Source organism: Coturnix japonica, chromosome 5 (assembly GCF_001577835.2).
Source record: "Coturnix japonica isolate 7356 chromosome 5, Coturnix japonica 2.1, whole genome shotgun sequence".
In the NCBI taxonomy this organism is placed as follows: Eukaryota; Metazoa; Chordata; class Aves; order Galliformes; family Phasianidae; genus Coturnix; species Coturnix japonica.
This window is the reverse complement of record NC_029520.1, coordinates 32,925,911-32,942,069: the sequence shown is the minus strand read 5'-3', so window position 1 is coordinate 32,942,069 and position 16,159 is coordinate 32,925,911. Positions and strand designations below refer to the sequence as shown.

The window sequence follows — 16,159 nt, the reverse complement described above, 5'->3', positions numbered from 1 at the left end:
CCGAGCTCTGTCATCGGCCGAGCCGTCTCACTGGCTGAGCCCCGTCATTGACTGAGCCTCCCCATTGGCCCGGCGAGCCGAAGCGCGGCGCACGCTGGGAGTTGTGAGCTGTGAGTACAGTAGGTGCTGTGAGGGGTGTCATGGCGGCGCCGCTCCGTGCTGCTCTGAAGGGCGCCGTGATGGCGGGCAGCGCCCTGCGGCTGCTGCAGGTGGGCCCGGCCAGCGGGGACTGGGCCTAAAGGGGAACCGTGTGTAACACGAGCTGAGCCCGGGTGTGAATATAGAACTTGCCTCCTTGATGGCTACCGTTCGTCGGTGTATGGGGTTTTTCTTGTTTATTAACAGCTTTCGGTATCCCAGAAGCTGACCACGAGCGGATTAATGCAATATAAAAACGTAGAAGCAGTTCCCAGAGTGCTGGAAGGTGCTGTTCCTTTGCCCAGCGTGCAATGTAGGGATGTCAGGGATTTGGGTGGCTGAAAGGAAGTAAGGAAGTCTGCTAAGAGTTGGACGTGTCCCCGTGGAAAAAGGGGTGAATTTTGCCAACTGGGTCTGAAATGCTTTATAGTGAATCCATATGGATTTAGTAAAAAGAATCCAGAAGTAATAATAATAAAAGTCTTAAGGTTTACATCTCAGTCTAGCAAGATAAAACAGGAAATCAAGTGCTATGGCCTAGAAAAGCCAACAGTAGCAGGGAATGGAATGGCAGGAAATCAGGAAACTTTTGGCCTCGTGATGGCAACTTCCTATGCAAGCAGTTGGAACTAAGGGGCTAAAAGTACATTCCAGGAGCAAAACAAGGTTCCCTTGCCACAGTGGAAATGAACAACTGAAATACAAAATTGAGACAGATTATTTTTTTTTTAATGTTAAATTTTTAGTTACGTGATTTTTGCGTGTTTCTTCTATTGTGTTCTTTATACTTTGAAGCCAAGAGGGAGTTACCCTGCTAAAGCAATACAAACGTTTACTGTCCTAAGGGGGGGGGAAAAATGTGCCAACTGAATTCAGTCTCTGTGTCCAGGTGGAATGCTGGACAAGAGAAGAGGTCAGGCTAATTCCAGGAGCTACATTTTGGCACAGTGCACAGATAATTTGTTTCCAGGATTATAAAATTGATCAACCTGATCACCCATACACCTTCAGCATGAGAAGTGGCAACACCAAACTCAGTCATCTGTCTAGAGCCCAGATGTGTGCTAGGTGGAAAGGGAAAGAAGATTCTATCTGGCTTGTGAGACAACTTTTGGAGATGTGTTCTTGCTGTGTGAAGATGCCTTTTAGGAATCCAGCTACCGAAGGATCAGCCTGTAGATGTAGATGAGCCATTTTATTGAGATAAGTGAAGGAAAGTGTCAGACCCCCTGCATTGTGCTGATTTTTTTTCTTTTTTTTTCTTTTTTTCTGGATTGAGTTTTCAAGAACATGGAAAAGACTGTTTTCCTAACGGGACAAGGTCAGCAGTAAGTTGAAGTAGCAACCTTCACAGTGTGCAAGCTGTGTTGGAGCAAGTTCCTCCCTCTACTAACATGTTATCTAGGAGAGATTCTGGTATATGCTGCAAGTGATCTAAAGTAATCTTAAAACTACTAATGCAAATAAACCCAAGGAGATATGACTTATTTCTAAAAGACCTTGCTTACTTCTCCAGGTGAGATATGAGGAGAGAGCGGGGCAAATTATTTTCTTTGATAAAAAGTAAATAATGCTATACTGGTTTCTTGTAGAGCCTGGAAGACGTGCTGTTTCCGTGGGGTTTTTCTCTTCTTTAAATTCTTTTGTGGGTATGTCAATATTGCAAAACCATTTCATAAGTTGGGAAAGAAAAAGAGAACATCTGAGTGTTGAGAGGGAGTGTTCTGAACATTTTCAGTTGTATTTTTTTTAAAGCTGCTGTAATTACCACTGTATCACTACACTGATATTTCAAAACCTCTTTCATATCAGATATGGGTGCTAGTGTTTACCTAAGAATTCAAACATTGCAAATTGGAGGTGACTTACTACAGTGAAAGACTGAAGTTTTGCATCTACTGGGTGGGAATTGGTAGTGGTTTATCTGTTAAGAATAACTTTCAGGTGTATAAAAGTTTCTGACCGTGATAGCTCATGTATCTGTTGTTTAAGCATGGCTAGCATAGTCTTTAATTAAGCTTTGTTTTGGTTTGATTTTTATTTTTTCTTTATTGGAGTGTCTCTCTACTACTTTTTGAAGGCACTGTATCAAATTGTACCGCAGAGTAGAAGCATTAAATCTGCTCATTTTCTGTGTGTTTTTGTATCTGGAACAAAGAGCCCCTGTTAACATCCTATGGAGGACATTATGGAACTTGATTTTACCTTTCCAAGAGTCAATGGTGAGCTCACCAAACTTCACATATGTAGCTGAGTCTTATCTGCAGTCAGGACTCTTGTCCATCTCAAATAGGTAGGGAGGGGCTAACAAAAGGCTGTGGATGGAGGTGAGGAAGGCATTCAGTGGCTAGTGTGCAAACTGATAGGAAATCTGTCTTCATTAATTCTGTAGCTCATAGGAAAACTATTCCAGCTTGGGATCTTTGATGAGTGGGAGATACCACAGTGTTCTGGCTTTGTACCAGATGCCCACACCCAAGTGTTAATACTGATACTCTTCCTAACAAACAAGGTGATAAAGCAAGAATTGGTCACTCAAAAGATAAGCTGATAAAGAGGTCTTTCCCTCAATTACATTATAATTTAATGTTGAGATTTTATCTGCAAGATAATGTGGGAATGGGAAGCTGTGGTTTTTTTGTTTGTTTTCTTTTTCATGGATCAACACGGCATGGCTGGAATAGCTAATGCTACCGTTGTTTTCATTCTAGAAGTGTTCTACAGGATCCTGATATTTGCTTAGATCAGTGTAGCCAGCACCTCCAGAGTTCAGAACTGCTCAGAAGTACAGAAGCAAAACTTGAATTATTTAGATTTGGGAGTCTTTTTTTCCTAAAGTAAATAGTTGCCAGTTAAGTTAACTAAAAGTTGTTAACTCAGGGTATTTGGCAGAAATACTGAAGCACAGGCACTCACAAACATTCCACTTGGAATGTAGTATGACCTAACCCCTCCCCCAAGTAATCCTGGTATTTTCTAACTTTGTCCTCCGCACATAATGAAAGTCATTGAAGTCACATGCTTCAGAGTCAAGCTTTTGCAAGATCACGGCCTTAACTGTGCATAGAACGTGCTCTTCCTGCTCAGTGTGCTTTCAGTGAGGAGGTTCTCTGTAAAAGCCATTATTAACTTGGTTAAAACCACTCCCTCCTTTCATTAACTACTTTGGTAACATCTTACTCTGTTCATCATTTTTAAGCTCTATCTTGAGTTCCAGTCCTAAAAAATTACAAGAAAAGCAAGTAAATTCTATAAAGCAAAGGTGTTCTTGAAGGTTGTCAAGGTACAACCTTACATTTAGAACTGATAATGTGTAGGAAACAAAGCACTTAATTTATAGTGGAGTTATTAAGAGAGAGTAGTTACCAAGTCTTTCAGAGGTAAATTCATTGCTATGGTAAAATAAATTGTTGTAATTGTAGCTGCTAGATAACATCACTAATCCTCAGATCTCCCTTAGCAGGATGATGGAACCATAAGATGATTTGTGGCACACCATATTGGTAGACGACACTGGCTCCCTAACGTTGACTGAAACCCACTGCCCCACTGCTCATGATAGTCACTGATGGGTCATGCATTTAAATGTCCGTGTTATCTCAGTAGCACGTATATTGTTCAAACTGTTGACAACTCTAATGATTTTATAGTGTCTCAAATAGTTAAGTATTCCTTATGTTAAATACTGTAGCTGTTGTAGTCACTCATCACTGAAGGATCTGGGTTTCCTGGATAGACTCAAGTACTACAGGACTGTTTAAATAATAAAAAAAAAATTGAGCAGAGGGCCATTAGAAACTGTGTGTTAAATAAAACAATACAGTTCTATTGAAAAATCCAGTAACTTGTGTTATATATGTGATGATTGTAAGCCAACGTTGGGATTTTAGGAAAGCCTTTGGTCTTTTCCAGCCCAATAAGTTTGGCCCTCAGCAGCAGCACTCACGTGGCAATACAGCACATAGTGCTGGCTGCTTGCTGGCCTCCCTATGACTTGACAAGCACGGCCTGTGGAGGCTGAATCTCCCTTTGCTCCAGGACCATCACGGTCCCCGTGTCCCGGGCCCACACATTGGAGCATCCCGCTGGATGCTGTGGGCTCGCTGCGGGTCTCCTGGTGCTGCCAGGAACATGGGCAGAGCTGAGCGGCTCTGGGCGGGGCCGGGCGAGGCATTGCAGCTCCGCTGTGGAAATAACTGTGAGGCGCTCGCGGATCGTTGACTGTTGCTCAACTGGAGCTTGGTTAAAAGCTTCAGAGCCACGGCCTGCACCAGTATGGTCCTGGCCTGGATTTTATTTCTGCGGGATTCCTCTCATATCCATTTTGCTTTCTCGGTACAATAGTCAGCAGCTCCCGAATCATCAGATAACTTTATACTGCACTTTAAATGTGCTGAGCGGTATCGCCCTGCCCCAGTTACTGCTGCCGGGTTCCTGCCCGCCGGGCCCCCCATGCAAGACTCCCCCTGACTCAGGCCGCCCCCCACGTGTTCCGCACAGCCGCGGCCTCCGCCCGGAGGTGCGCCGGGCAGCGCCGCCGTGACGTCACGGAGCGGTTGCCATAGCGACGCCTGGGGTCGCACCTGACGGCTGTCGTGAAGCGGCAGGAGGAGAACGAGGGCAGGAGGAAGGGGGGAGTCCGGGCCCGGGCCGCCCCCTGCCCCGCGGGGAGTTGGCGCCGCGCACCCCCGCCCCGCCGCGCTCCGCCCCGCGGCAGCCGGAGGCGGCGGCAGCAGGAGGAGGAGGAGGCGGCGCTGCCGGCGATGTAGGGCCCCGGTGCGGGCGGATCCGGAGGCCGCTGCCCGCCTCTGGAGCGCGGCGCCGGGGCCGGGCCCGGCGGGATGTTCTCCAAGAAGCCGCACGGGGATGTGCGGAAATCCACGCAGAAGGTGCTGGACACTCGCAAGGACCCGCTCACCCGTCTCAAGCATCTGCGCGTCCTTATCGGTGAGGCGGCCGGCGGGGACGGGGAACGGGAGCGGGCGGGGCGGCGCGGGGCTCTGGCCCCCGGTCCCGGCGGAGGAAAAACCGATCCGAGGCGTGGCGGGGAGCTGCTACGGGCCTGCGCTCCGCCGGGAGACACGGCCCGGCCTCGGTTTGCTGCGGCGCTGGGGCGTGCCGCCGGGGCACCGGGCGCCGCGCTGCACCGAGGACCCGCAGCTCCTTCGTGTCTGAGGGAGGGACTCGCGTGGCAGCTGTGGAAGGGGAGAAACTGCTGTGTTTCTTATGCGTGATGCTCTGTAGTACCGCATTAGTCGGTGTGTGTGTGTGAAAGTGGCAGTCGGGATTGTCTATAAGTTCCTGAGCCATTTTCCCTTGCTGCTCGTCCTAGCGTGTGTTCCCGAGGTGAGAGCTGCAGCGGTAGGTGCTGCCCAACATACGTGTAGACAGGCGTTCATATAGCATGTAGGTGTTTCTGTTTTGTGGAATGATCGAGGAGGGGACATAAGTACCTGGGTGCTGTTCAGGCTGTTAGTTCACCTGACCGGTGCATTCTGCAATGTGGTTATATGCAATGGTTGCCTAATAGGCTTCTATTAACTTCCAGAGTTCCCTCCTGAAACATCTTCTAGATGTCTGTGTAGAAATCTAAGTCCATGTCATCAGACGATCCTTGATAACAGAAGTTTGCTTTCCAGCGTGTTTTGGGTCTTCAGCAAATGTATGGATTGTTTCTGATAGTTAATAAGCATATGAGCAGAACTTAAACATGGAATGTGTTGCCCTTGTTCAGGGCTGAGTACTGAATGGATTGGGGTTCTGCCTACAGTCTCGGGGTATTTTAGGTAGCTTGTGCTCAGCCTCCAAAAGCGTGTTCTTTCTTTTCAAAGGAGAACAATTCTTCGACCCTTTTTCTTTTGTTATGTCATTTCAAGGAGCAGCTGTTCCCATATGCGGGCAACTGCTGCTGCATGACTTATTTTCTGCAACATATTTATTCTGTATTTTGAAGCAGGGAGTAACTTTGTCGCTTGCTGTCCTTGACCCTTCAGCAGTCAGAAGTAGCCTCTTCCTTCCAGAATCTCAGAGTTTTGCCACACTACCTGTGCTCAGCCAATTGTGGCTTATTTTATGGTGATTTTTGTTTATTTTTATCTGTTTAATCGGTCAAATGAATTTAAGAGGTAAGATTATTACAGGGAAACTATGTATGGTTTTGAATTAGGGTTTCTGGCTGCTGTAGGTTAACTCAGGAAGGCAGTACACCTGGTGAAGTACATTGAACACTTCTGGTTTGCTTTCTTCTGTTCTAGATCTCCTATTTCTGTCTCATTTTCTACCTACAAGATTTCTCATTCAGCTTTGTTAATACTTACATGTGTTTGCTAAGAGTCAAGCCGTGAGCTCCGTCTCAAGCAAATGTTCTTATCTAATCTAAGGCTTCTGCTTACTGACTGTAGGACAGACAAAATCTGCTGGGGCATGTTCTGGTGTGGTGGCCATTCCCCTTTCTCTATTGCACATGCGTATATCTCAGTTGTTGAAGCATAGCACCCACATATCCTTTCTCTAAGTTTGGGAGCACACTGTGTATGTGTATGGCTGTGTGTGTAAGGAAAGGTGTGACCCTGCTCTCCAGCTTCTCTTGTATCTATCTGCAAGATTCTGTTAAACAGAGCTAGATCCACGAGGTTTGAAACCAAGGTGCTCAGGGAGCAAGGAGGCACTTCTTATTCATACATTAGTGTGAAAGAAATACTGTGCAAGTTATTTCAAGTCCTAATGCTGCACTGATCACATCTTTGCCTTATTCCTTACATCTCTCTTCTCCCTTAGCTGGCTTTCAAAGCACGTGCCATTTCTCCTCCTGTTGTTTCTGTGACTAGTCTGCTGAACCACATTAAAAACAAGTGATGTGCCCACATAGGACAGACTGCTTCCTGAGGTGGCTTTGCATGCAGATAGCATTCTGTGGCGTGAGTGGTATAATGCTGCATTTTCCTGTTTGTCTTCTTTCTTTTTTTCCAGTGGCCATTCCTCCTTGTGTAATGATCAGGGTGTTTCCATGCACTTCAGTCAAGCCAGGCTAGCTACTGCTAGCAGAGTATCTCAGAGAGATGGTGGTGGAGTCTGTTCAGCATCTTGATTCATGGAAGTGGTTTGTCTTGGTTATTGCTCTTAAGCCCTGCGTGTTGGAGACTAAAAGACCATTAAGAAGAGAATTCTCTGCTGTTTCACATCCAGCAGAGGGAGAGTAGTGTTTCTTATAAATACGGTTAAAATCCTTTCAGTAGGCCTGCAAGGTCAATTGGACCAGAGTTAATGTTATTGCTGTACTCTTCTAGTGTTTGGTTCAGTGGCAGTAAGCTGAAACAAGACCATTGGATTCATGGCAAAGACTTGCTGGGAGGAAAGGGAGTGCTAGTTTGCCTTTTTATGTGGACACCCTAATCATCCATTCTCCAGTAAGACCTTACCAAATAATGAAATAGGCGCCAGGGTAAGTTTAGGTTGGATATCACGAAAAATTTTACAGAAAGTGTTGTTAAGCTCTGAAATAGGCTCCCCAGAAGAGGTGGTTGATTCACCTCTCTGGATGTGTTTAAAAGCCATTAGGATGTGGTGCTCAGGGACATGATTTAGCAGAGGGTTGTTAGAGTTAAAGTAGTATGGTTAGGTTGTGGTGGGACTCGATGATCCTGGGGGTCTTTTCCAATCTGAATGATTCTATGATTATTGATAGGGTGTGGATGCCTCATCTCTGGAGGCATTCAAGGCCAAGCTGGATGGGGCCCTGGGCAGGCTGATCTGGTTGCTGGCAACCCTGCCCATGACAAGGGGTTGAAACTAGATAACTTTTAAGGTCCCTTCCAACTTAAATCATCCTATGAGTCTATTAGCAGAAGAGGAGAAATTAAAATAAAAAACAAAAGAAAATCCTCATTATGGTGAAATACTGACAATTGGATCTTGCAAGGCAACAGTGCAAGTCAGGCATCATCTAAAAATAATTAAGCTGATATAGTGTGGTTGTTAGCTAAGACCAGAAGAGGCAGAACAGTTTCAAAGCAGATAGCACAAAAGCAGGTGACTTTTATTTTTAAAAAATTAAAAATAGTGCCCATTGGATGGGATTATTTAAATGTTTTTACAAGGTAACTTAGAATGCAGTGACTTGTACCATTTCTAGAGTAAAGTACTTAGTCATTATTGACAATTCAGTTTAAATTTAGTAAACAATGCAAATTGGCCTGTGGAAAAAATATAGAAGTCTTATAAAACTGTAGTACGGTATTTTCTGAAAACATCAGCTTTACTTGCTGCTGTAGTTTGTACAGATAATTTAGAGATGAAAATGACACAGATAAGGATAAAGCTTTCATATGGAAGGAAATTTTTGGCATCCCTTTTTGGAGGAGCAGTAAAAAACATCTGCACATACACGAAAAAGGCAAGGAAGTGAAGCTTATTAGGAGCCACCAAAAGCCACCAAATCTGAAGATCCAGTAGGAGATTTCTGGTGTGGGGATCCTTGAGTGTTGGGCTGTCACTCAGGTATGGGTGTGCATGGGGCAAACGTGTTCTCTTTATTTATTTATTTTTCCCCAAACATCTTCTTTAGAATCTGCTCTTTGCCCTGTAAGTCTGGTATCCTGTCTCTGAGTAGTTCTCTGCCATGGCTCAGTATGGCTCTGCTGATGGAATTCAGACTTTTCCAGAGAAATTTAGGTGACTATTGAGTAATTTATTATATTATTTTTTTTTTAATGAATGTAATAAATGATGATTTTGTGCATTTCACAGGCATTTGGTCCCTTAGGAGACCTCCAAGTAGCAATAAATATTGTTATTGCCAAGAAATCCTGTGAAATACTGGAAAAAGCTTGTAGCCATATCCTGAGATGTATCAGTCCGTGAGTGAGAGTTATCTGCTATTCTCTGCTTCGCAGCTGAAGTTTATTTCTTGAAACAGCTGGAACTATCTCCTTTAAGAGACTTGTTTCTTTTAAGGTGGATTAGTTTCTTCCTATAGTGACCTGTTTGTGCTTTTTTTACCCTACTTTTTTCCCCAACCCACTCCAGTTCTTTGAAGTACCTTGAAATCATTCAGTCCCTCTCTGCCAGTATCTGATTTTTGTGGGTTTTTTTGTTTGTTTGTTTGTGTTTTTTAAAGTGAACTCTTCTATCTCCTTTCTGTATATTGGAAAGGTTGTAGCAGTTGTGCTTACTGTGAGCTACTTTGGTGGTAAGTGCATATCAATCTTGAGCAGAAATGCAGGCAGCGATTCTCCTCCAATCCATGGATGTGGATCAGCAGCGTCAGAAGTGGGTGCTGCTGTTGAGGACAGCTGCCAGCTGCTGCTGGTGCAGATGTGATCAATGGGATGTGGCTTGGCAGATGGCACTGAAGGCACATAGCACACCTTAAGAAGTTAGGTGTTGCCTTTAGAACAAAGCTTGTAATTTTACAGAAAAATATGTATGTATATCAATCCCCAGTTTTTTAGTGGCTAATTGCATTTTTTGGAATTATTAAGGGGAGGTACTATAGAAGTAATATTGCTTTGTTCTTAAAGTTAGTGTTGCACTGTTTAATAGGACCTTTACCTCAAGATGAAGGAAAAAGAATATTTTGTTTCTCACAAATAATTATTTGTATCTGATATCTTAAAAATGCATTACTTGTATCTGGATCCATAGAAACGATGTTTGTAATGCATAATACTGAGAGAGGAGAGTGTTTGAAGTGTGATTTGTTTTAATTATTTTCTTCTGTTCTCAGTGGTCAGTTCTTGACATCCTGTGTAAGTGAGCTTTAAAAGGGAGAAGTTGAGCAGTACAGTGCAGGATGAGACACTCTGTGTTCAACATCCATTTTGATATATTGCTTAATATTGAACGCTGTGCTTGAAGATTACACTTATCAAAAGGGATTTTAATTTAAGAAATGTATTTGGCTGGCAGTCAGCCCTAATGCCTCAGCTGGATAAGATTCACTCGTGTTGCACATCAGCAACATCGTTCATTGTAATATCTCTTCTGTACTGTAAGAAATGAGACATGTTTGATTGCTGCAACAGCAGAGGGCTGCTGGAAAGCTGCAGCAGAAATAGCTGCCTGGAATTTCCGCTGGAGATAACTGTTCCAGAAGTTTCTGTGGATGTGCAATGCTGTGTTATTTTTGGCATGGATTGTATGTATTTTTTTATTTCCCTCTCCTGGTAACTCTAACTGCAGAGGACATGTCGCCAGCAGCATTTGTGGCTTTGGCTGCAGGCTGAGCACAGTTTAAGATGCCTGAGTAGGTGTTCTGTCAGTTTGACTTAAACCTGATACTGTTCTATTCTCTTCTGGCCATCAGAGAAGTGGAAGAATCGTTTTGCTTTAGAATTTTGGCTCGTGTTGCATGTGCCTTGCAGTGCTGGTCAGTACTGCTAGCCTGTGAGGCTATGGCTGGAATGGGATCAAAGTCCCGGGCTAGACAAAGGGACAGCCCTAGCTGCTTGGACTTGAAGGGAAGGTCAGTGTGGGTTTAGTTGTGGCAGTTCAGAATGGAAATAAGTGCATTGCTATGGGAGTGTTTGAAGTTACTTAAATAAAGGCCTGACTTCTGGAACACACGTGAGTTATTATGGGAGTAGTTTTATAATGCTCGTCAGTGTTTGTAACCCCTTTGGAGTCTGCTGGCAAGCTGAAGCAGCTGGGCTGGAGAGCTGTCAGCTGCTCTGCTCATTCCTACAGTTAACTAATGGTGATATTTGGTAGCAGTTTGTAGGCAGATGAAGGTGATGCTGTTAACATGCTTAATCATTCATATTATTTTTCCCATGTACATTTGTCGCTAAAAGGTGCTCATGATCTGAAGATCAAACTTGTCCAGTGCAAAATTGAAGTCTGTTAAAAAATTCCTGAAGTGTGTTCTTATTTTTTCAGTACCAGGGACCTCAGGGATGTTTTCTTTGACAATATTACATAACAAATAAAAATAATAATTGTCTTGGCTAGCTATTAGTGATCCGAAACAGTAAAGCTAAGGTGAAAACCTTGTTTAATAGAAGTACACTTGTGGCATGCTGTTGGAAACAGTGTGGCTCATTATATCTTCTCTTTCCTCGCTTTTTGTCAGTCTGTTAAATATCCCCAAATTATTGCTTAGTTCCAGATATTTCCTACTATTTTTAAATGATGTGGTTTTAAATTCAATAGGCTGTCCATACATAAACTGATCTCTGTACTGCTTTACTAAAAAGCATCAATTAGATTTTCTACCATAAGGAATTAAGACTAATTTCTGCTTGTTGTTTTGGTTATTTGCTAAATTTTAGGAAGCTTCTAAATGTCTTGCTTCCTAAAGCCACCAATTCAATACAAGAATCAATACATAAAATTTCAGCCTCTACTGGAGTCTGGTTTTACACAAAGGAGCCGTAAGTCTGGCCTTCCTCTCAGTTGTTGTTGGTTGCAGTTGTACTGCTATTAGATTTGTGGGTGAGGATGAGGGAAAGTAAGAAGCCACCAAGTCTCTGGGTAATGCTTTTGCTATACTGTCTGCTGTATACATGCTATTAACAATCAAACATAAAGCTAATGGCAACTTGATTGGTAAGGGTGTTGATTATTCCATGAACTGCTATGGTAAATTTCTGTGCTGTGTGTAGATGGGGAATGTTCATGTTCTCTTCAGAAACAGTGTCTTTCTAAGGTCTGCGTGGGTTTTCTGTTGTTCTGGCTTTAAGTCCAGCACTTTGATTGTTTACTGTCGAAGTTCTGTCCTGTGCAAAAAATGAATATTTACGTATTTGAGATCATTTTAATCTCATACAGAGGCAATCTTCTAAACAGTAACATGCATTTCTCTTGCAAATTCACTCATAAATTTATAATACATACTGTGGACTACTTTGTCATAATTTTTACTGTAATATGTTTAAAACAAGGTGGGGAATGATGGTTGTTTATGCTATAATTTAAAGCTCACAGAGGTCACCTTCTGCATTGGGATGGATTGGGGTGTTGCATGTGTGAAACTGGAAACTTTCTAGGATTGTGCTTAGGTGAGCCTGTACAAGTTTAAATGTACAGTAAAAATCTGCTTTTTCTGTTTCATATTTTACATCTGATGAAATGATGGCTTGTTGTGTTTCGTGGGCTTTTTTTAAGCTCTTCTGTGCTGTAATTCTAAGTATGATATGCTTATATATCATCTTCAAATGTGTAATATTAATGGATGTTTTTATTAAAATACTCGATTACTTACATGACTGCAAATTATTCCCTGTTAAAAAGGGATGTACTGATAATTAAACAATAAGTAAAGCACTGGAGCAACCTTCAAAGCAGTGTTTTAGCAGAATCAGGCTTGGAATCTAATTTTTCCTAAGTTTTGCATGCCTTGCTGGGTTACTTGAAGATTATAACCTTTGGAAAGTTTTGAACAAGTAACTTGCAAAAGAGTTGGCCATTTGAAAAGACACAAAAAACAAGTTCCTTGAAGAAGAATTGACAGAAAATGAGTGCAAGCAGTTCCTAAAAATATTATCACGTTTAAGCACAGAAATTGATGGTAGAGATGTGGAGTTTTTTGATACAGTTTTGTTTTAGTGAATTTTTTTAATTTTATTTTATTTATTCTCTGCTGCAGCTCTAGTCTATAAGATGGGGAATAGTAGAACTGCAGGTTTCAATCAATTTAATGGAAATAAAAATTCCAGTGTATTGGGTACTTGACTGTTCTTATAATGAGGTTCATACAGATATCTTGGATATAATCCAAGATTTGTTTCTCTGTGTCATTTATCAAAATAGAACAAAATTCCATGAAGGGAATAAAACTTCTGCAATTTCAGCCAGGAAAACTAACTTACCTTCTTAATGCTGGGCCTAGAAAATAAAAGCCACTTTCATATAAGCTTAGTAGGAGGGAGGTGAAGGAAGGACAGAGGAGGTGTCACTTGTGTGCTGAAATGCAACTTTCTCCCTCTAAAAAAGCAAGAAAAAAAAAAGCCCGCAGAACCAAGAGACAAATAGAAAAGCAGATAAGAAGGAACCACAGAACACAGTTAATGCAGAGATCACATTTGTGTCAGTTTTTAGGTCGTAGTGAGGGAAAACTCAGCAGTCAAAAAAAAATCCATGTTTACTCTTACTGTGAAGCATGAAGAAAACACAGCATTTTCTTGTCACAGCTTTTGTGAATGAGGATGCAAATCTGGATTTCAGTGCATTAAAACTATTTTTTTGTACAGTCTAAGCTTTAGTTTTTACATTCTTGGAATACGGAAATAGGTGTTGTCCTGTTTTTCCTTTCCTGTTCTGATAAACTTTTCTATTTTAAATGGTGCCAGGTCTATTTTTGAGGATTTGTGTTTTTTTGTTTAGTTGTTTTTTTTCCCCCATCTGGGCATGAGCACTGAGAGCACAAGGAAGGAATGCATTAGTCTATGTTAGCTGCATGAAGCTGTGGTGAGAGAATGCAAAGTTCTTTCGTTTAAATATATATAAATTTTAAATAAAAGAGGAAAGCTTGTTTCTGTGTAATCCCACAAGGTTACATCTCTCTCAGAAAGGCAGGAAGGTTTTAAGCAGCCAAAGCAGACAAGCGGCTTCCTGCTAATTCCCAGTTCAAGGCTGGATGAAAAGGACACGCGTGTGCTTCTTGTAGAGGAAATGTTTTTTACCTCTTTGTGGAGCATTCCAGATACCTTGGGAGATCATGGAGAAAGACAAATAAATTGCTTGGAGTTGAAGAAAATGGTTTAAGATGATGGGACTGAAAATCTGTATTTTTAATTGATCGGAAAGATAATAGTGAACGAAATGTTTCAGAAACAATTCTGTTCAGAAAGATGATCAACTTTTAAATGAAGGAAAGCATAGCAAAATACTTCTGGAAGTTGGATAAATTCAGGTGATGTGCATGCAATATATTTTTGTTCAGGTAATCAAGGAGAGCAGTAGTCTGCCTCTTGATGTGTGGTGTCGCCATACAGATTGGTACAGGGGCAGCATCATTATTTCTATACTTTATCTGGTTATTCTTTTCTTACTTCTCCAACTTGCTGGGATTCTTGGTGCAGCTTCCAAATTTCTTTCACTAACGTGGAGTTCCAGATTTCTGGGTTGGTAATGTGTTAAATTGCTAAAGGTGCTGTTCTGTGATGAGCAGATGCTGTCTTTTATTGTAGGTGACAAACAGTGACCTTTCAGCTGTACAAGCATATTTTCCCTCCCCTTATAATTTTCAGCCTTAAAAGGAATTTTGTGTGTGTGCATTATTGGCAGGTAATGACTGAACTAAATTCATATTAAATAAAATGTTGTCCTTATTTTCTTGCATCCTAAAGCAATAGCACTTACTGCAAGCACTCAGTGCTTACTATCTGTATGAATTCCAGCAACTTATTTTGTCTGTGTTGTTGAATGTGATCTTAGGAAGAAATGAGGGTGAGCTGGGTTTTATAGAAAAGTTGTGACTTTAGGGAGCTTTTGACTTGCATTATCCTCTTCCAAGGGATGGGTGTATTTGGGAGGTAGGCTTCTGGAGGTGCTGTTCAGGTGTTAATGGTAACAATACAAGCCAAGCAATGCTCCTATTGTTCTGAGGTGACTGACGCCTACTTATGTGGTAATTAAACATATAAATACCACCTAAGTAGAATGGAATGTCTGCTGTATTTATTCAGAGAATGGAGTAGTGGCAGAGAGCTTCACCGTAGTGCCAGTTGTACCTGTGGAGAGTCACTGCAGTAATGGGGGAAATGAAAACTGACTGTTCAGTTGGTAAACTTTCCTGTTTATACAGCAGAAGGAAGGCAGGAAAGCGCACTCTTTCTACCCTCACCACAACATTTCAACCTCAGAGATATCCAGAGTTACCAGCATCCAGAGGAACCACAATCAAAGGAGCCTGGGGCAATGAACGAAGCTGGCATGTCTGAAGCTTGGGAGGGGAGGAAGGGGGAGCAACAGTGGGAATCACGAGCTGCCACTTGCTTCCTCCCAAAATGTTTCTCTAAGGAGCAGAGGTGGTCCTTGCTTACTCTCCTCCCACTAAGCATAGTTGTGTCTGGTAGTTGCTGCTGATAACAACGGATGACAGAGATGGTCTTTCTGTTATACAGACTGGGAGCAGTCAGGTAGCTTTATTTCTAGTGAATTACCAGTTAAACCAAGATTCACCTGTACAGGGCTAGTCTTCATGGAATTCTGATTCCCTGCTGGGGTTTGCCGATGCCGCTGCTGTGCAAGTGTATATGAAAGGAGATGCTGCTTCCTGTTTTAAATTTTGGCATGCAGTTATTATTTTAATTTCATTAGCTTTACTTTAAAAGAGTGGAAACTTCAAAAATTTCTTTACCAATAATTACTTTATATTTTAATTCTCCTTTTCTGCCTATAGGATAATGGTATACTGGAGGCGACTGAATATTAGAGAAAATGAATATCTTCTGTTCTGTTTTTCAGAGAATGCAGAGTCAATCGATCTCAAACAGTTTTTTGATCTACATTTCTCACATATATATTATGTGTTCTTTGAAAACTTTGTGACTATTGAAGTAGGTCTGAAACAAAAAGGTGAGTATTTCAAATAGCATGATTTTTGGTCTTTGTGCTTCTGTGATATATGTAATAGGGATATATAGGGCATACTATATAGGGATGCAGGAATATTTATAAACACAAATGTGGCAAATAAAGGCAGAGTAATTAAATATGCCTGCAGTGGGGATTGAGGAAGGAGAGTTTATTCTCCAATGGCTGTTTTTGAAATATTGAGAAATGGGAACTCTTTAGATGTTAGGCTGTTTGTTTTCTTCAGAGTCATTGGAAGCTTTACTTCACAAGATGGTGTATAACTCAATCACTGCCAACTACTGATGCTAAAACAGAAAGTTATACAAAATGTAGTTCATAAATTATATAAATTATAAATGTTATAGATTATAACAAAAGGATATATGTGTGTATATATATATATATATATATATTTTTTTTTTTTTTTGCAGAAGGATTACCAAAGAATTATTGGTTGTAGAAGTGCATATTTTTGTTTTGTAGTCTAAGAATCTTCTTCAGCATT

The 16,159-nt window shown here is 41.8% G+C and overlaps 1 protein-coding gene across 1 annotated transcript in view; it reads left to right on the top strand.

The window, feature by feature from the left end:
• The first annotated feature begins 4,733 nt into the window (after positions 1–4,733).
• The window catches only part of RALGAPA1 (Ral GTPase activating protein catalytic subunit alpha 1), a 106,999-nt gene continuing 95,573 nt past the window's right edge, over positions 4,734–16,159 (top strand). The window contains 2 exon segments of the mRNA XM_032445110.1: positions 4,734–5,085; positions 15,544–15,654. Coding sequence (XP_032301001.1) covers positions 4,980–5,085; positions 15,544–15,654 — 217 coding nt within the window. The 5' untranslated portion in view covers positions 4,734–4,979.